The sequence below is a fragment of the Diplotaxodon limnothrissa genome, linkage group LG11 (assembly GCF_057381915.1).
Source record: "Diplotaxodon limnothrissa isolate DT_005_m linkage group LG11, D_limnothrissa_male_GT1.1, whole genome shotgun sequence".
NCBI lineage: Eukaryota > Metazoa > Chordata > Actinopteri > Cichliformes > Cichlidae > Diplotaxodon > Diplotaxodon limnothrissa.
The window spans coordinates 21,630,970-21,652,735 of NC_140606.1; the positions used below are offsets into that span (position 1 = coordinate 21,630,970).

Here is a 21,766-nt window from a genome sequence, read left to right on the forward strand (position 1 = left end):
AAAGCAGGATTTGGCGTCTTTATGAAAAAACAAACAACTCTGTGAATGAAAACTGTAATCACTGATGGTCATGTGATTATTAATTTGAGGAAAAATAGTATTTGGTTTGTTTGAAATACTTGGAGAAGCAAACATTTGATCCTCTTTGATACTTAATAAAAACTCTACTTGAATAACACCGAGAGACAAAAATATCTTTTTCAATCCATGTGATGTTCTACTGTGGAATAAGAGAGTAAGCCCTTGGCACCAGAAGCTACTTTTACCCCCTTTAGCTAAAATACATTCTGGCAGGTTTCTTTGCATAATTATCCAGACTCTGACATCAGCTTAGTGAAAATTTTACCTGCCTTCCATGCAAAATTCCTTTAGAGGCAAGATCTTTAAGAGTTTTCATGCAGTTTTTGTCGTTTTCACATCCTTCCATTTCCTCGTTTTGAATCATTCCCTGGTGGACTTGCTAGTGTGCTTTGGATCATTATCCTTCCAAAATACCTACTTGCTGCTTAATTTTTCAGGCAAATGGGCTAACATTTTATTCAAGTGCAATTTAATATGATGTAGAATTTAGAGCTGAATCAATGACCATGAGCTGCCCAGTCCCCGAGACAGCAAAGCAACTCCGGACCATACTTCATAGATGCCTCATGGTTCTTATCCTGAGAGGCTGTCTTTGGTCTGCACCAAACAACTCTTATCTTTGATTTGTCTGTCCAGAGCACATTATTCCAGAAGGCCTGGTCTTTTCTCACTGTCAAACTGCAGTTTATCTTTTGCTTGGCACACCTCCCATACAGGTCAGATTTGTACAATCATTTTTTGATTTTAAATACCTACAATGATGCCAGCAGTTTCGAGAGTTACCTGCAGATCCTGAGATGAAAATCACGTTTCGTTTTTTTGTTACAACTGAAATTGGGGGCTGAAATTGCTCAGGTAGCCGTGACTGGACAAACCGGCTGTGGTTTGAAATCTATGCCAGCTGTAGATGATTTTCCTAAATTAATTTTTTCAAAAATCACTGCCAAGCTTATAGCCATCTACAATCTTTTTTAAGAGGCTAAGGGAAGAGCTTTCCATATCATGACATGATCACGCTCTACACATTTTAACAACAAAAAGAACACCATATCAGTGTGAGATTTAAATTAAACAGGTCCCACCTGTCACTACTTAAGGATATTCTAATCAGCAGAACATAATCTGGGGCACTGATTATACCTTTATGTGTTTGAAGGTGTGATAAAGGTAGAGGTGTACTTCTTCCATGTGACTCATCCATTTTTTTCAGGTACTGTCACTTTCCACTACAGTTCAAAGACATGTTTGGTTAACCAGTAACGTAGTCCCCCTGAAAGCCTACTGGTTAACAGGATAAGTGGTTAAGAGGATGGATGGATGGCCTTTATTAAAGCAAACACATATTTATGCACAAATTTATTATTAAAGTAACCAAGAAGCAAAATTCACTCAAATTCAGTTTTATTTATATAACACCACTCAAAGCGCTTTATATTGCGAGGTGAAGAACCTGCAACCTTAGAGGGAAAAACTCAACAATCAGACAGCCTGCTATAAGCTAGCACTTGGTGACAGCGGGACGGAAAAACTCCACTTTAACAGATACGTCTAGCAGAACCAGCCTCAGGGAGGGGCAACCATCTGCCATGACTGATTGGGGGTGAGTGGAACAGAAAAGAAGTCACGAAGAAGACGTCATGTAAAGAAACGGATGATAAAAGTGTAAAATAGTAATAACATAAAAGCCTGATGAGTACATATGAGATTGTCTAACAAGAGACAACTTGAAACCTCTGGATTGTTTATTTTAGGTAGTGAACACAGGTTGAATCAGTGCATTCAGTCCAGTGGAGGTCCCAGCCCACTATGAGTTCAACTTGTGTGATTAGGAGAGTAAATTTATCCTCTGGGATTCCTGTTAGGTTCAGTTTTGTTTTTGTTTTTCTTCCTCTGGCTGAATGAAGTGTTCTTGGTGTTCATCCAGAAAGCTGATTGTGTGTGCAAAATAACACTGTGGACACATAATCACTTTCACGGTACACCCATCACGCTAAAATCCTTTAACCTCCAGCAATGTTTTTGCCGTGCAGTACAGTGAGTCACACTGAAGGAAAAGGAACCAGAGAGCCAGAGGTGAAGAGGAGGACAAGTTTTATCGGGTGTGGGAGGAAAAAAACGCAACAGAACATCAACATGAAAGTTTAGGTGTGCCTCTGGGACTGTTAGCCAAAGAGTTTCTGCTTTCTATGCCCTGAATATTTCAAAAATATCAAAGAAAAGTCATTCAATTTTCTACAAAAGTCCTCTGTATTGCTAAATCCTAAATTTAAACAGGGATATTAGCTATTAGAGCTTCCAGCTCCCTAAAGCCATATCCAGAGGTAGAAAAGATAATGATGACATATTATGAAAATGGAAAGAAAACCGGAGTTACGAGTGTAGAATACAAATCACACTGCTGAAGTCAGACAGTGTGCACCTGCTTTCTTAATATGCCATGCTGCATGAAACCGAAATGCAGGCTTCACAAGAGTCTGCGAAATGCAAATGTACCCAATGTATGAAGTCTACATAAATAGACTGGACTGGCCCGTGTGCAGAGAATGCATCTGAGGAGCACTGAGTGTATATAAGTGCACAAAACGGAGGAATAACATTTCGCAAATAGCTCTCTCATTCAGATTTGTGCTAAAATCCCGTCTGTCACTAACTCATTAGCACTACTTCCATTGTACTGTTAGCCTACCCTGTGCTACCTTGCATTCGTGTCCCTCCCGCTAGACTACAGAGAAGATGGAGGTGCAGGAGAGGCACATTCATCATCAAGTAGAGAACCTGAATGTTACAAAGCTGAAGCTGGATGTACAAAAAGTGAATGTGTTACAAGACATCCTCAAGGTTGCATAGATCCAAAGGTAATGGAAAGGTTTAAAAAGGAAGGAAAAAGAAAAGTTACCCTGGGAGATAAATCTTTATGTATCATACAGTTTAATGTTGTCTAAAAAGTGAATCATAAATTTATCAATTTACTGCCTCTATAGCCATAATCCTCCAAACAACTGGACCCACTTACTTCAGTGATTAAATCTGCTCCTGTATTTGTCCATCACACAAGGTCATCTGATAAATGTGGCTGAAAATGGGTCAATGGGTGTTTCTTTTTTTTTTTTGTTACTGAAGGTATAAATTAGTAATCCATTTTGAGATTTCCTCTTAGTGATGATGAAACTTTTCAGTAAGAGGGAAGAGGTTTGTGGTTGAGAGACAAAAATAGGCACATCTAAAAGGACGCTACAGAAACAGACTTTATGGAATTTGTTGAGGAAACAAAAAATATCACCAATGGAAAACTGTAAAATAACTATAATAAAATTGCTTCTGTTCTAACATTTTGGCTGCCGTCATGCTGGCTTTTGGTGGAGAAAGAATTGACAAAATTTTCAAGCTTCTTTATCGAGGCTGCGACACTGCATCAAACAGGCACACATATCTGCACATTAGTGATGAATAAAACACTAGAATTACACTCACCAAAACTTGAAAAGTGCAGTTTCTTCGATAGTTCGTTAATTTGTCACATGATCCCTCCAAACTGCACATATTATAGTGAGGGCATAGGAATGGAGGAGTTGAAAGAGGAGAAAAGGAAGGGACATATAAAAAGCAAAACCATCAAGCGTGTCCTTTCTTGTCCCGTTGAGCGTTGGGTGCTGTGCATCTGTGGTCCACCTGTCTGCACAGAGCATTCAAACCTCAGTCGCTGTGATGGTAATGACCCACAAACCCTGGGCTCGTGTGACCCTTAATCGCTCACGTAATCACGTAATCAATAGTGGGTCAACGAGCCATTAGGCCACTTCCAAGGCTGGCACCAGTTGTTTTAAAGCTGAAGAAGCCTCTTGGGTTAGAGATGAAACAATCCAGCTGCCTTCTTTTTAAGCCATAATGTGGATGACTGACAACCTATACAGACCAATGACACATTGCAAATAATTAAATTAGGGTTGGAAAGAAAGTTTTAAGTGGTCATTATTCACAGAATTGATTCAGTCGAAACAACTAATCCTTGACGGCTGAGTGCACAGATTCATCATGACACATGCAAACACCAGTTTCCTCTGTTGATCTCAGTTAATAAACATCTGTAATTCCAGCCGAGTTACTCTTACTTTTTCCCATAATTCTGCACATTCATGTTTATAGATGGGACCAGCCAGTGAAGGGCCAATGCCTAGATTTATAATCTAGGCATGCTATGAGCTTCTTAACCTTTTAAACATCAGTTTGACATTTTAGGGAAAGAGGCTTATTTGATGTCTTGCTGAGTATTAGATAAGAAGACTGATAGCACTGTCATATCTGCAAAGTAAATATGAATCCAGAGAACAAGGGAAGCTGCGCAGAACTCATTGAAAAGCTTGCACTTTTTAAATATTTTTATAAAGATATGAGTTCTTTAGTCAGCTTAATAGGTCCTGGTAGGTGGGTCGGCAGACTTCATTAGGCTTTGCATGCGTCTTTCTGTCAATTTGCCCTTGAAAATGAAGTTAAATTCTACCATAACCTGATTACAGGACAGCGCATTAGATAAAAATGCATTTAAGGTTTTCAGCAGATTATTTTTCCACTGAAGAGAAAATGACATTGGGCCTTGACCGTCACTGCAAGTTAGTGTCAACCATTCTAATCAGGGAAGGTGAAAGGCAGATTCGCAGTGATAGCCTTACTTTTTGTAGGCAGAAATAATTAAAATTTACAAAAAGTAGCGGAAAAAATAACAAACAGCTAAGTACAAAAATAAAAATTGCCTCATTTGAACTGAAAACCACCAGCTGCTGGTTGTAAACAAACAGAAGAGTGGTATAGATCTGTCTTCCAGCTCAGAGCGAATAAATGCATTTTCCCAATTATCATTTTGGCTCCAATTTAAAAAGAGATGTCCAGTGAATCAAAGTGCATAAAAATTGATCTACATTACTTATTCCCTTTCCAAAATCTATTAAGAAAGGTTTCTGGGCAGACAGTCAATTTGCATACTCAAAGATAGTAAAGCAGTATTATTAAATCAATATTTGCTGCTGACAGCGCAGATGCCAAATCTCATGCTGGGATGGCCTTCTGCAGTTTGTTGATTCTCTTTCACAGGCTGACTTCTGATAATTCCCTGCGCTACCAGGTCGTTTGTCATTTGTGAGGCAGTAGATATTGGTGTGTGGCCTGGGAGTCAAATGGTTTTTCCCTGCACATCGTACACACTCCTAACAGAAGCACTGAGGGAGGTTAGAGGTAAAATGAACACTCAAAATACAGCGCTGAAAAATAGATGTCAACATGATGTGATATTTTAAAAAAAGAAAGAGGAAGAACTTTACAAATCATGGTAAATATGGGTCTTAGCCACATGTCTGCACATCCTTGTGTATTCTTTTTTGTTTCTGGTTCAGCCCTCACCCCGGTTTCCTTCAAGTGTCTGACCTCGAACAAATACAGACACCACCTTCACATCCTTTTTGTACACTCTGCATGAGCCCTGGCAGTGAACACGTCTCTCCATCTGTTTCTCAGCCAACCAGAATTTTCCTTGGTGAACTGTTCCCACTTCTGGTGAGAGGTGGAACTGCAGGGTAGATTCTATTCAAGCTGGTGATGAATGCAAAACAAGAAGATGGACAGACATGATTAGTAAAGTCCCATCTGCAATTGAGACTGGATCCTCGAGGTATTGGATCGTATTTCCTCATACAGTCGCTGCCCTGAAGAAGACCAACAATGTGTGTTTTAAATGAACAAAAAGGAATATTAGTGACACTCATTCCTCAGACAAAAACATTTGTGTTACATTTAAGTGTTAGGCCACAATTCATTTCACTGTTTTTAGACAAAACATCACACTGGAGAGGTTTTGTATACACTGCCCATTTTTTCTTTTCTGTGTCCTTTGTGGCACACCATGTTCTACCAAGCAAGCACATCAGCAGGCTTGCTTCTTTTAAAAAGAAAACAATACACTTCTAACAAAACCTTGTTTTTCTTTCTTTTTTAGCTGCTGGGTCAAGGTGTTACGAACAGCATCTAATCACTGATAGGTGATTAAGGAAACCTGGTGTGAAGACAGAAAGACGCAAACTAGAAAAACAAGAATATCAGACGAGCGAAATGCCAGCAAAGGGCAACAAAAAAAAAAAAAAAGATTTATTCCAAAGTTTTTAGTCAAAACAATCGTTAATGATAAGAAAGATGAAAGCGATATATTGTAAAAGAAGAGTGTAAATCTTATTCAGTTATTCAGTGAGCATCAGTGCAGCGCCAGGGTGGTTCAGTCAGACTGGTTCTGCATTTAATTTCCCTGTAAACTAATTTATATCAAGGGCTTTATCAAAACTGACATCTGATTTCAGTTGGTATTTCTTTTCATTAGAATCTGTTATGGAGCTTATTTGATAGTTCTCACTTTCTAATCAAGTGCTAAATTGCTGGCGCATCAGGAGTTGGCTCTGCACAGTCAAAAATGTAAGAATTATAACCTGTAAGAGTCTAAAATACTGTTTTTTTTTGTCATCCAAAATATCTTTTTGGGTGACAGTGCCTCAGTTATCCTATTTTTAGGTTAAAATGGACAAACTCTATCAAAGAACCTGCAAAAGTAAGCTTGTCAGGAGCTGTTTCTAGTGCAAAATCAATCAGTATTTCACTTGATAAAGAGCACGACTGCCGTTTAGTGAAACTGCTAAATCTAGATTGCTAAATCTGCAGTTTCTGGATTGTTGGAAGAAAAAGTGACTGCACTACAAGATGTCTAACACACGTACAAAATTCATACACTGTTATCAGGTTTACAGTATGTTGTTCTCAGAGATAGCTGTAAAATTCCACTACCTGCCCATCATTTATGAGAAATTACAAAGTCAGCAAGAGGCTGGTGAAAAATCGTGGAGCATAAGGAGTTCAGTGCTACACTAACTCAGTCAGAGGAGAAATTCCATCCCCTCCACAAACCTCCACAAATCAGTTTATCCCGGACTGTAACTTATTCAACATCCTCCGAGATGTTTCCATTATCTTGTGGATGTCAGGTGTGTCATTCTGATCCTCTCTTCTTCTTCTCCTTTTTATTTTTTTTACCATATTTTTTGCTGGACTTGCAAAAGTTCAGGTCTGTGAAGCATTCTGTGGATCGAAGTTACAATCCATTGTCACATAAATTTAAATTAAGGAAGCTAAGGTAGCCAGATCCATAACTCAAATGGTGATGCATTGTAATTATTGGCAAACATGTTCACAATATCCTTTATCTGCTTTTTTTGTCAATTTTTGGCTTGTTCTGCTGCTTCCATGTGGTCAGAAAACAAACTGTTGTGACCATTTTTTGACACTCGGGTTAAGTTTAACCCTAAATCTAATTTGGCAGATGCCTGATACGGAACACAGGGATCACCGATTGACTAAAAAAAAATACAGAAGGATTTTCTGGTTGGCATTTAGTGTCAATTAAGCCTTTAACAGTTGGTTTTGTCACAGTCCTGCTGTAACATCATGAGAGATGAATGTGTTTTCTCTCAGGCGGAGAGAAAGTGTGAGAGCTGCATTTAGGCCCGCAGAGGGGCGTCTGTTTGGCTAAACGGCGGCTCTGCCTTATTTAAATGATATACGGAAATTAACACCATCATTTTGTCGATTTGATATAGTTGGGCGCACAGGGACTGACAGTTAGGATGTGAGCATAATAAGTGTTTAGTCCCACCCTGCAGAGCGCCTGATTTCTTGCAGAGAATCCATCTCGCCATGTTTTTAATGATGTTGCGGCTCAGAGATGATCATTTTCTGTTTTACTGTTGTTCTGTCATCAGGCTGCTGTAGCTTAATGCTTCCCCAGTTTCTTCCAACAATTTTTTTTTTTTATAGTTTTAAATGTGAAGAAACAAAAAATATGATAATAAATTTGTTATGTAGTTTAGGATGGGTATAAATGACAACTTCTCAAATACCAATCAAACAAATAAATGAAATTCTTGCTGTCATAAAAGAAAATGTGCAATAAAAAAAAAATCATAGTTAATGTTACAAGAGCTCAGTGTTGCTCTAAATTAATGCAGACTGTGCATTTTTGACACCAGAACAAAGTAAAATGGAAAAAAAAAGTAAAAACTTGATTGGGATTTTTTTTTTTCCCCACCAAAAGTATTAAACCAACAAGCTCATCATTTACAGCTAACAGGGAAAATCTCAGTAAATGCAAAAAGGGTTGCATGTGCAGATTACTGAAGTTCCAAGGCTGGTGCAATAAATGCATGCATAAATAAATCAAATAAAACAAAATAAACCGTCTGCATGAAGGAATGCATTTCAGTGAGTTTGCAGGGTGCTGCTTTAATTCCCACACAGGTGTTTTCAGTCACTGTGGTTAATTATACCTCTGCTCAGGCAGGGCTGCCCTGTTGGGAATTACGTGAGATCAAACGTCATGTACCAACATTAACTATAAAGACATAAATTTGTGTCAGGGGAAGCACACAATCAGATTTTTAGCTTGTTCCCGTCAACAGATATCAGAGAGAGTAAGTGATAGCAGCTCCGTTACCATAGCTGCGCAGAGGCATCAGGAAGGCTTGTCAATAATCCTTCCTGTTTACAGTGTTTTTCAGGCACTCTCTTTTATCCTCATGAAATTCTCAGCCTGTTAGTGGGAACAGCATTTCAGAGCAAAGTTTATAAGTTTTGCTGTGCAGTGAAAGTGAAATTATCTTTATATACCCAGTAGGAACGCTGGTGCTTTTGCAGAGATGTAGCGATTTTACTTATTTTCATTTTGTGTTGGAATTCCTGTCATTGTTTACCAGTGTGTAGTTTTTCATTCCAGGGCAGATTGTTCATTTGGTATTAAATACAAAACCCTGACTGCTGCCCTTCTGCTAAAATACTGAAAATTTATGAGAAAAGGCAAAGAATTTGGCTTTTGTCGACACATTTAAAAAATTAACATATTTGGGGGGAAAGTTTTTTTAAAAATTCAATAAAAAGTTATTTTGGTCTGGAGACTGTGGCACTGACAGAGAAGAAAAACAAACTGGAGTGGCAGAGTTGGGGGTGCTATGAATTTCAATCATAGTGACCAGAATAGAAAAGATTAGAAATGAATAAAACATTTTTCAGTCACTCCACCATCTTATTCCCTCAGATGGTCATGAAAATTTTGTAACCCATATGCTGAGGGGAGGAAAAATGCTGATTCCCCCCCCCCCCCTCAGAGTTTCACATTTTTGAATGGCAAAAAGATTTGCACTCTCATATTGGCCTCAAAGCTCTCCCAGAGGGAGAGGTGTGGTACAGCTGCTGCAGAGCAGGTTCAACCAGTGAAATAAAAAATGAGCTGGTCCCAAGCAAACTTGGCTGAGGGAGGGAGATTATATTCATCCTTCTCTATAAAATATAAAACAATATATAATGTGTAGGCTGTGAGGGACCTACACATTTCGACAGCAGCCCGGTGTTTTCTAAAGCACATGGTGGCAATATGTGATTTTTATTACCCACAGCATTTTCTGCAATTCCACTTATTACACATTTTAAAAAAAAAAGTTTCCCCAGTGAGACGACCAAGATAAAGCAAAGCATTTTTATTGCAAGTATTAGTCAAAGATACACTTCAAACTGAAGCAAAGCAACACTAAAAAGGCCAACAACCTATAAGAGAGAAAGAGTAACAAAAGAAAGACAATTAAAACTGAAAGGAATACAGCTGTTGGTACAACACAGCTTTTTGCAAAAATACAGAGGCTGAGACATGGATGATCTGGTGGTGAAGGTTCAACGTACACGTCAGTTTGCTGGTGCCTCACTCAGAGGTATCAGAGCTCAAGATCTTTAGTTTGAAATAAGACTGACACAAGAGTGACGATGCATCGGAACAATCAGAGTACCCAAAATGTTTGATATCCTTGGCCACTCTCAAATAATCTGTCTTCAAAACCATTAAGTGTATACAAGGTAAACGGCGTCAGGAGCCTAATCTCTTCAGCAGTTTTTGGTTTGAAGTCATTTTGGAATGCTAATGTAATGAAAACAGGTTCAACATCAGATAGCCATGGGAGTAAACATTACGGTAAACATTGAATAAACCAAAAGCCATTCGGTTTAAAAGGACAGAGGGCTTTTCTTGCTTTGGAAGATTGACAACACTCAAAAGGTCAATGTCTCTGATCCTCCGATGAGGTGAGGGACAACCAACAGATAATTAAAAGGAAAAAAAAAAAATCATCACAACACAATTCATCCTTGGTTCATTGTACAGGCACAGGTCTCTGTAATCCGGCACAGTGGGGAACCGCCTGGTTCTCGTGTAAGGCCTGCGTCAAACTGTTCTTTGGATCCTTCTTTGGATTTGCAATCAGCGACAATGAGCTGTGTCAACCGAGCAACGAGCTTACAAAATACAGGCAAGTGCATAAAATCTAACGAGCATACGTACATATCCAAACTGCCCTCGGGCTGTAGGCACTGCTCAACAGGTAACACCAAATACTGAAAAGGGTTTCCAAAGGCAGTTTGACCCAGACCTGGCTCCCGTTCTGACATCAGTACATATTAAACAGAGCACTGTTCATTCATCAGAGCGCTCTACGTTGTGTAGCAATGTTAGTGGTTTACATGCGAGAACAGATGAGTATGCCAGTTGGAGATATCAGGGCAGATCAAGTACGTAGGCTAGTTTTCTTGGTAGGCCACCCGACACAGCACAGGCATTGCAAAAGTCACACGGATTTCTATTACGTAAGGACGCACTTAAGGCTGAGGCATGTGTTTTCCTGTGGAATGAGACCTGGTCCTGCTGTAAAATATTCTGGCACAAGGAAAAACAAAACAAAACAAAATAGGAGACATTTAAAGAGGAAAGAAGCAACGCCTTTGCTAAAACATTTCACTGTAATTCAGTGAATTTTGCCTTTCCAACATCCTTCCTTCTTTCCCCCCATATTTTTCTTTAAACTTATTTTACACTCTACTACTTTCTCTGTACTGGCTCAGGGAATTTACATGGCTAACGTACCAATTTAGCAGCTTGGGATGAAAAGTCAGCTATTCGACACAAGTCAGTGTGGTTCAGAAATGGTTCCCTTCGTCAGAGATGAGCTGCAACATGTAGGGGGCTGGCGTCTGGCCTTCACGGGTGGTAAAAGAAGATGGGAGGGTTAAGAATATTTGGAAAAGGAAGGAGGAGGAAGTCGACCTGGAACAAGTCAAAATCCGCCGCCGCCGCCCTTTCCTCCACCCCGCACCCCCCTCCATATTGTTGTGCTTGCGTGTCTAGGAGAATAAGGCGTCAACATGGAAGGGGAGGGGCTCAAGGCTTCTCCCTCCTGGCTCCACCCCCACCACGCTGCAAGATTGATGCGGACACTCCAGCCGCTCGAACGGACTCAATAAATACACCATAAAATATTCCGCATATATATATTTCATATATATATATTTAAAGAACAACACATTTAAATAGGACAACAAAATAAAAGTCGGCTCAAGAACAATATTTCAAAATTGGATAAGTGTTAAGACAAAACAGAATCTTTTACAGTTATACTTATTTCGAATCTAAAATAGTTACCGTATAAGAATATCGCAATCAGGCATTACTCAAGCATTATATATCATAAAAGCAATTTGCAGTTTTCTTTCATGTAGTATAACATATGCAGCATACCAAGGTAAGTGAGGTGCAGTGTTTTTTGAGATTTCTTTTAATAGAAAGATTTCACCCCCTGGACTGAAAAGGTACCCACAGAACTACAGACCATACTCGGTTTTTCAGTCGAATCCCTACCGGCTCAAGACGAGGATACTGCTGGGCACTCATTCCCTCCGACAGGGACAAGACACATGGCAGGGCATTGCTCTAAGATGAAAGAACGCCATGGGGCTGCTACTAGGGCTGGGCATCTTGAGACAAGTCTCAATACTGACACTGGCTCTGTTCATTTCATTTCTGAACCACATGTTTAAAAAAAAAAAATAAGACACCTTTCTGCCTCCTCACGCATGTTGCTTTCCCTCAGTGCAAAAAAAAAAAAAAAAGAAAAAAGAAAAAGAAAGTTCTAGCCTGCTTCGAAACTCCAATTCCAAAAAACCAGGAGGTACTGATGAGTGACGTTTGTGACACCCAGCCCTAGCTGTAACAAAGTGTCAAAAGTGGCAGTCCTGACGAGAACACGCCACCTGAGAGCAGGCAGACTCTACCGAGCCATTAAAGTCACAAGAGCATGAGGCACACTTTTAATGACCGACTGCCTCGTTTGGTAACGCGCATCCCTTCGTCGTCTCCTCGTTTACGCTGAGGTCTGGATCCTCTCCTCCTCCTGGGCGGGAGGAAGAAGGGGACTGGAGGGACAGAGACTGTGGCAGTCTCTAAAGTGCTGTGCTATGTTTGCCATTCGTGGGCTGGGCTGTGTCACTCCCAACCACCTGGCTCCGCCAACCCACCCAAACACACATTCCACTGTACCAACAACACCATTGGTCCAAGACACTAAAAATGCACTAGAAAGCAAGAGCTCAACCACAACCATTTACTTGGCATAATGTCTTTTACCATGTAGGCTTAATCTTTAAATACATGAAAAACAACTCTGCATTGCCATCTCAAAAAAAACAAAAAACAAAAACCATTTACTGTGAGTGTGTTTGTGTGTGTGAGAGAGAAATGCAGCAACTCCTGCATTGCAATGTGTGTTTCAAAAGGAGATTCTACGTCTTTGATTTTTACATTTCATCTTTCAATTTACAGCACCATCAAGAGGAAAGGCACTTTCTGTGGACTTTTTCTCGCTACCTTCCACTGCAAATATAGAGCAACCAAAATGAGGAATACCGATTGAAGCCTCGAGACAAAATACACCTTTACTTCGGTTAAAAATTGAGGCACCGGCCTTTTAAAGTTAATTTGTTACATTTTTTTCACCAGGCAGCTAAAGACGCCAATTCACAGCTCTCATAAACAGTCGTCGTAGCGACCCTAAGTGAGAGCTAAAAGGACACAGTCGTGAGATTAGTGTACCTTTAGTTTAAAGTCAAATATAACGAGTCATTTCTAGCAGAACTGGAAGGACAAACGAAACCTTCCCACTTTTGTGTAGCACGGCTGTGTGTTGAAGAAAAATCGGCTGCATGAATAACATCTTTGTATCCCATTAAGCATTCGCTTCCACAGGCCCCTAAAAGGTCTCGCTCATGTTAGGTCATTTCTCTGCTAGCTAATATTTGCAAAGCCGAGCTGATGACATTTCAAATGTAAGCGAGGCAAACACATTTGCTATGTAAACATGTGTTCAACTGCCCTCGAGGGTGTAGTTTATACACCACCTGAACATCTATTACAGACAGCAGAGATATAGTGAGTCAATCAGCCACCAAACACACACACACACACACACACACACACGTCCAACTTCCATATAACCTGCCACACCAAGTTCTCACTGATGAGCTTTGATTCCTTCCCACACACACACACACACACACACACACACTATATCCCTCAGTATTGTCCTTCAGCTTTAACCTTCCTTACACCTTGCTGGGGGATTGGATGAGATTGTACGGCCGTGGAATGTAGACCGAGGGGAGTAAATGTTTGGAACAAAAAAGAAAGAGCGCTAAAATAAGATAACAGGCTTTGCCACGTCGCAGACTTACGTCTTTGTATCTGTGTGCACGTGAAGTGGCTCGAATAAGGAAACCAGTCTGAAGAAAGCAATGGTGGTTGTAATCCAATCTAAATCCCCCCCCAGGGTTCAAACACAAAGGAATGGAGAACTACTAAACCTTGTTTCTCTATTCTTTGATCACACGTGTCTTTGAAATGGATCACCAAGACTTAAAAGAAAACAACAACACATGCCCATTCCTTTTACTCTCCTCTCGATAAGGAGCAGGCATCAGCACCAGTTAAAAGAAACCCGAGAAAATTCAAGAGCAGGAGCTCAACATATCAATCGCCTTTTTTTTTCTTCCCCCTCCTAGTCTACTGTTTGTTGTTACAATAGGTTTGTAATTTCTCACAGCTTTTCTGAATTGCTAAGACATTAAATCCCGTTCTCTGAACCAAACGGTCCATGTTTTGCACCCGTTTAGTCACTCGAACGCACCGTGTTAGACGTCAATTTGGAGTTTCAGCTTTAAATAAGCAGGATCTGGGGCACCAGCATAGCTCACCTGGTTAAGCAGGTGACCCGTTTTTTCTGCGTTAAATATCAGCGCACTAAGATTTCTCCTCCCAATGTTTTGCGTCTCGAAAAAAGGAACTCCCAGAAATACACATGCAACAGGTTGAGTTGCAAAAATCTCTTTTTCACTCTGGCGCGACACAGCTGAACAGATCACATGTTCACTTTCAGTTACACTCACGCTGTACTGTTATGTGCTTGTTTCTTAGCCTTTTGACCTACTTTATCCACAGACACTGTGTAATCCTGTACTGCTTGTACTTACAGTGGGTAGTATTTAAACTCTATTCGAGTTATGCTTTTTATATGCATTTATTGGAATTTTTTCCTGGAGCTACACAGCCAGAACGCTGGATTTTTGGATGTAGCGTAATGAATGCTCAGCATTGTTTGACTGAGTCTATGATCTACAAACATTGTTTGGTTTACAGTTTGAGGTTATTGTTTGATACTTCCAGAGGAGTCAGAGGTTTTGTGAATGTTGTTCAGTCACAATATGAGAAAACAGGGGATCCTTTTAAGAAAAGAGTCTTAGCAATTGTGAAAAACTGCGATAACAAAGGCATTCGGGATATAGCATGTTAACACTTTGTCCTCTCTATGAAAAACTTTGTTTGATCATCTACAAAAGAAGAAGGGAAAAAAAAAAGAAGCATTCAACATCTTGCAAGTTTTTTTTTTCCAAACATCAAAGCAAGAGGCGGTTAGAGTCCACATCCCTATCAATAACAGTATGACAGTCCAAACACACATAACTAGTTTCAACAACCCCAGCACTGTTCACACATACACTATACGTTATACAGTGACACTAGAACAAGTCAACAGTCTATTGCGATAATAAAACTTTGTTATACTTTTTTTTTTTTAAACCATTACTTGTCATGATACATTTATTACTAAGATTAATAATTAGACTACATTTTTTTCTGTTAGCAAAAATAAGTGGTGTGCATTACATAATTTAAAATCTACAAATATACTTTCGATCTGGCTTTTTAAAAAGGCTTTCAGATACTAGTGAAATCATGAAGGCTCAAACCCACTGGCTTCCACACTGAAAGGCTAGCCTGTGAAAGGCAGTCGAATGCAACAGCAGAGGCAGGACCACACGTCTGCCGTTGTACCGCTTACAAGTTCTCCGAGTAGATCTATCCCGAATAAAATCATAAATCTATAACTCCCCTCAACAACCGCAGCAGTGGAGCCTTCTCGTCCTTCAGTGAGTGAGGTTTACAGTTTTTTTTCCCCCCCCTCGCCTACATATCCCGCCTGCTCGTTTAAAGTCTCGCATTGAGGTTCAGCTTCAAATTCTAATTCAGAGTAGCACCGCGCCTGTGTTCACTCCTGAAACACATGCTTCTGTTAGTGCAGATAACTTTTAAAAACACGTCCCGAGCAAACTTCAGGTCATCAGCATTAGAGCAGCTACGTGGTGACCCGTTACCCAGATACACGCTTCACACTAAAGGTCGTCCACTTGACTCCTCGGCTTTGTTCTGAAGCCAGTCCCAACTTTGGGCCGGTCGCGTGGGCAGGAATTAAACCCGAACTCAGATTTAGGGTTCTAATCAATCTAAAACAAAAAGAAAAACAGTTTGGGAGAAGGCCAACTCTGTGCCCACGAAGCCAGCCCAATCGCCTACAAACACACTGTAGCAGCTGGATCCATGTCTGGTGAATATTAGGCAAAAAGACAACTTGGCCTACTTTGCTTGAATGCTGCTCCAAAGCAAAGCCAACAGCTAACACTGCTGTACAGGCAAATACAATAAATATATTGATCTTAGGTTAATTTGAATGAGATGTATAGAAAAGTCAGTAGACGGTTATTGAGAAGAATAAGAGGCATCGGGTGAAACTTTCTTGCTTCACGCTGTCTGGTTGGTGTACGCTCTTTGATCATTGTACCCCACTGAAACAACTCATACAGCTTCTGACGATTACACACTTAACTTCCAACAGGCACTTGAATACTACCTCTTTATGGCCTTTATACTCCACTTTGCTGCTGTCAAGTGAAAAGCTTTGTAATTCTTAGGAATTAAGAAAAATCAATCTCATTAGCAAGCTGACGATCAGGAATTCTAAAATCATGCCCACTGATCCGAAAGTATTCTCAAACCACGGAGACGCACAAAGTCCTTTAGTTCAAGTAAAAACACGAAAAATCACCAAAACTGCACTTTTTTTTTTTTTTCTCCTTTCTTTTTGCCCAACAGCGAGAGCAAACTCATACAACATGCAGGTCATTCAGCTCACAGAGGAGCGACACATGAAAGTGCCTTGCAAGTGGCAAACTTCTCTCCTTTCAAGGACACTCGCTTTCATATGAAATGTGAAAACTGTACTTTTGAGTCACTTAAGTCCCCTAAAAATCCTCTTCCCTTCGTTCGACTGATTATTGCACAAGAGGAAACCATCGACATCATCTGTATTTAGCCACCATCTTAGGTACAAGGGGGGAAAGGCAAGATAAAGCACTGAGAGAAATGAATGCAGGGCGATTTAAAAACAAAAGCTAACACGATTAAATCTTCTCTTTTCTTTAAGAATTAGATTCTTAAAATGTTTCACATAATGTAGAAGAAATATAGCAACCAGACTCAAATAAACGTGTCAATAATACTTTAAATACAATCCATGGATGGCTGCAACTCAGCAAATTGATATATAATATAAACTGCCCTCCGTTTAAATGTGACAGCTAACCTTCAGGAATAAATCCGAAACTGATCTGAGACCACCAAAACGGCTCCTCTTTGTGACTTTTAAGGGGCAATATCCCTCTTTGCCAATAGGTGGCAGTGTGCTCAAAAGAACATGTAGCTCTGTACAAGCAACTGGTGGTGTCGTGCCCACACACTAGTGAAAAGTGACAGAACAAGAAAGGAAACAAGAGGAAAAATAAAAGACCAAACTGGGAGGACCTCTGGTCAATGAATTGATGCTTCAAACTACATCAGACACCTCTTAATAACTCCAGAGTCTGAGTCCTTTTTTTTCTCTCTGCCCCTAAACTTAAGAAAAAGAAATAGGAGAAAAATCAAAGACAAATTACACAAAAACTGACAGAATGTAAAAGTGCTGCTGCTCAAACTGACTTGAGGTACTGAAGAAGGCAAAGAAGCAGATTTATCAAAGACTATGCCAAAGAAAAGGAAAAGAACAGCCACAAACTAGGCCACAAGTAAAGGAGACAAAACAGGGGACGAACACATAGGCGGGGTAGTGAAAACCGGAGGGGAGAGGGGGCCTAATAAGGGTGAAAATAAACTAGTTGGCTGGTTTAATATTGCATAATAGTGCTGAGATTCTCTCTTGTTTGTTTTTTTTTAAAGCAGCTTTTGCATCCTCAGTCCAGTGTGGGGGTGCCTCTTCCCCTCCCTCCTCCCTGCTTTCCTCTGCACAGTGTCAGGTCCGTTTTTGATTAGGCATGTTGGGGGGGGGGGGGGCTGGGACTTGCACCTATGAGGATCCCTTGACTGGCATGCCAGGTGTGCATGGTTGTGTGCGTGTGTGTGTTAAGAGTGGCAATGGTTGGGGAGAGTTGGTGTAGCTCAGGCGAAGTACATGGTCCTCAGGGTGTCGTGGTGGATCTGAACAGCTTTGGCCAGCGCCTGGGGGTCCCGACCGTTACTCTGACCAGACACATGGCTGCCCTCAGCGCTTCAGAAAGAACAAGAAAGGACCCGTTAAGATGAGTGACAAAAAAAGGGCAATTCATCCAGCACATGTGAACTCTAGCAGCTTCACAGAGCAAGTTTAAATGGGGAGAACGCTCTCCTTACCTGTCATGTTCTTTGTCAACCAAATGATAGCGGGCACGAAAGGCCACCAGGTGGGCATAGTAGGCTGGCGCAGGGATGGAGACTGAGCGGGTACAGCGCACATAGGTGTGGCACAACTGGTAGGTGAGCAGCTGGAACTCGTCAGCGGTAAAACAGTTGTCGTCCCACAGTACATGGTAGTGGGAGGGCCGACTGGTGCCCTGAGAGGGAGGTAAGCATTAAGTAAGATTCAATACGGAACTGGGACACAGCTGACAGGAAATACAGCCCAGAAAACTCAGGAACATCACCTAACTGTGCTTAGCTATATGAGATATGTATCTATTTTTTTAAACACATAAAACATTAATGCTGCAAGTATAAATCAGCTAACTCAAGCAGCTTCTGCGTCTACAGATCTGTAGTCTAATCTTCACGTTTTGAAATAAGGGACATATGGGATGGTTCCACGCCATCTTAAATATACAGACAGCAAATTTTAGGTACCAAAGCTGTTAATAACACATTTTCCTGGACAAAGCTTCAGCTGCTGCTCTTTTACATGATACTTTAGGTTAAATAATTGCACGATTTGCCATGCAAGGGGGGCTGATAAGCTACTGAGGTACTGGATTAGCAAACCCCTAAACTAAATAGCTCAAATATAGTCAAAACGTTTGAGAAGGAAAGTTTTATTTGCTTTAACTGTGTACTCTTTGTCCACCCATGTGCTTTGCTATGCTGAGGAGCTTCCACTGCACAAACCGCACAGCTATAAGCTTCATGTTAGTTTGTTGAAATTGCATCATAAACTTTAAAACCGCTTGTGTTTGGTTTATTCCTGAATCCTATTTATTACTTATCTACAAAAGTGCAGACGTTTATGTTTTTTTGAAGGAGAAGGAGATGAAATACTGTAGACAAACAGCAACATATGAGATGGAGAAGAGGTTGGACTGACCTGTATTCCAGCGTGACTGCAGAGGTAAAAATCGAACTCGTAGGGATGCGTGATGTCCGTATCCACAGTAGTACCAGCGGGAATGTTTCCACTACGTCCAACCTTGAAAAGCAAAATTAATTTCAGTTACCCTCAATACTAATGCTTTTTGACTTTCAACTTGTTTTCCCCCTTTTTCGCCATTTAAAAAAAAAGCAGATATAGCAGGGCTTTTAATGCACTAAATGATGTCGGGAACTAAAATTTCTGATGATTGAAAAGAAGAACTAGCTGATGGAGAGACCCAGGCAAAGGTTCGCCAAGTGCTTTCGAAACAACCAATTAAAAGCCTAATGCCCCAGGGAGCCTAATGCTCTGTAAGAAGAGTGCGAGCGCTGAAAATAAGGTTGTTACTGGTTGGGTCTCACTCTCGGGGCCTTGAGTGCCACTCCAGAGCTCTTGGTTTGCACTGGGCCCTAATGCTTTAATCGAATGTAATTACAGCAGTCAGGAGGGTGAACAGCCGAAATGACAACAAAAAGGTAATTAAAGAGGCCCATTTTCAGTAGTTAATGTTCCAACATAGAACATAAAAAAAATACAGATGAACACATGAACACACCATGTTGACTTTAAGCGGAAACGTCATACTAAAAGAGCAACAGCATGAGCTGGTGTGCGGTGAGGACTCACTCTCTCGTTGCGGTCGGCACAGAAGAGGCGTGTATGGTGGCGTTTTTGCACAACAATGTAGGTGATGCCTGGCTGGTATTCCTTCTCCAGGCTGATACAGGCCTCACGAATGGCCAGCAGCTCATAATACAGCACCTGAAGAAGAGGACAATTACAATAATATGAAAATATCATTTTTGGTTGTGTGTGCTGCCATATGACCCAACTTCAAAAAAAAGTTATACAACTAAGAAATTTGGGAATACTGTTACCGACTTTACTCATTTGTGATTAAAAGTATTTATGGAATACACAAACATGTTCTTTACCAGTATGCCTCAGCTACAAAGATTATAACGTACCCAAATTCAGTAAGAAGCCAATTAACGTCTTGAACAATAAAATGACATACTGCAGAATTCTACCTGGTTTAGTCTTTTTTTCACATCTTTAGTAAAACCCTGAGTTTAAGATTTAAAAAAAAAAAAAGAAGAAAAAAAAAAAGTGGGACTATACCTGTCTGAACTGGCCTTCTGAAACTCCATCCCTGTAGAAAATGATCCGTGTGGGCTTGTAGCGGGTTGACTTGTAGAACTGGATCAGCAGTTCCCGCACCATAGAGGCCAGGTCCTGGATGACCTCCTGCCTGGGCCTCTGGACTCGTACGGTGGCACAGTACCTGCTGGGGTGGGCGTCCATACTACCTACCACCTGACAAAGAGTTTGGAGCAGAGGAGCCATTATTAAAGGGGAATGGATTTTATGTGGAAGGGAAAGTGACACATTATTCATAGAAGTGTCAGCATTTCCTCCTCTCTTTGCGTTACTAACCCACTGAATGTTTTTCTGCATGCAGATCAGTACGTTTCAGCCCTGATCCAGGGTCAGTGTTTCCACTAGCCCTTTCTGCCGCCTCCCCAGTCCTGTCCCCTCACTGTACCTGTGCTTGACTTGTCACTTCTCCAATTGCACAAACTATTGTTTTGCACGGCTCAAAAGATCAGTTGAGCTGTAAGTCAGGGTGTCTGAAATTTAACGTCTTCTTATGCGTCTCTGAGTTTCTACAAAAGTGTGACCATTCATTTGCTAAATCTGTAACTTGATTCATGTCTTTATTACTTTTCTGTTTGCACTCAGCGGTGTTTACTATTGTATGTTTAGTTTTCTCTCCCAATAGGATTTCACCCCCAACATCACTCACACTTAGAGAATGTGTCTGCTTATTAACATTTGGGTTTAGGGCTACAGCAAGTCTTCTGTTAAATATTTATTCTGCACAGAGTGGGATCGAAGCCCAAAATAACTCTTAAGTGTTTGGATTTATTGTCTGTGAAGACTTTATTTGACTTTCTGAAAGATTATCACTCTTGCCTTCATCCATTACATCTTCTACTACTACTTTCACGTCGCCCCCTAGTGAGAGCTGGGGTTGTAACACCCATCAGAGAAGAGGAATATTATCAAAACAAAAACTACAATTTATATATTTAACTGCTGGAGTAGGGGGACATAAAGAAACTAACTGCTGCAATAGAAGGCTTCTTCCCATCTCCGGCTGGTGGATGTGTAACATCTGCTCCCAAGAAGATAACTGGCTGTTGAAACACTGATGGTCTGTGGATTGAGAGACAGAAAAAAGGATCAAAAACACTGAGGTAGTTAAATAACAATACACCAAGTGTCATATCACCCTAACCCTTAACGTGAGACTTTATTTAATAAGACGTCTTAATATAGCATTATAACACTGCCATATAATAAGAGGGAGACCACAGCTCACCGTTGGTGAGGTACCAGGATGTTGTTGATCCCTCCCAGCTTCACATTGATCTTGAGGCAGAGGTTGGACAGAGTCTGTGGTGACGTCTTCACCACGTTCTTAACCTGAACACACTGAGTCGCCATGCCCAACAGAGTGTCTCCCACACGCTTCACCTCCGCTGTGAGTGATGCAAAAAACAGGAAGTCAGAGGCAGACGCACGCACACACCCCACGCAAAGATTTCAAATCTGTATTACAACTGAAAAATTGATAGACAAAGAAGAGGGCTCATAACTCCCACATCCAGTCACAGTATTACTAATATTAAGACCAACAAGTGTGGGTTCAGATCGTAGTTTACTGTTAAAATGTTATCTTGTTTCTTTTG

General features: G+C 40.6%; 1 protein-coding gene across 2 annotated transcripts in view; it reads right to left on the reverse strand.

Annotated features, from left to right (window-relative positions):
- Nucleotides 1-12,061: 12,061 nt before the first annotated feature.
- ago3a (argonaute RISC catalytic component 3a) overlaps nucleotides 12,062-21,766 on the reverse strand; it is a 37,635-nt gene continuing 27,930 nt past the window's right edge. For both annotated transcript variants that reach the window (XM_085366355.1, XM_085366354.1), the window contains exons 13-19: nucleotides 21,397-21,556; nucleotides 21,140-21,230; nucleotides 20,133-20,327; nucleotides 19,638-19,772; nucleotides 18,966-19,067; nucleotides 18,026-18,225; nucleotides 12,062-17,903 (exon numbers count right to left, since the gene is read on the reverse strand). In XM_085366355.1, coding sequence (XP_085222481.1) covers nucleotides 17,795-17,903; nucleotides 18,026-18,225; nucleotides 18,966-19,067; nucleotides 19,638-19,772; nucleotides 20,133-20,327; nucleotides 21,140-21,230; nucleotides 21,397-21,556 — 992 coding nt within the window. In that variant the 3' untranslated portion in view covers nucleotides 12,062-17,794. The remainder of the gene's footprint in view (nucleotides 17,904-18,025; nucleotides 18,226-18,965; nucleotides 19,068-19,637; nucleotides 19,773-20,132; nucleotides 20,328-21,139; nucleotides 21,231-21,396; nucleotides 21,557-21,766) is intronic.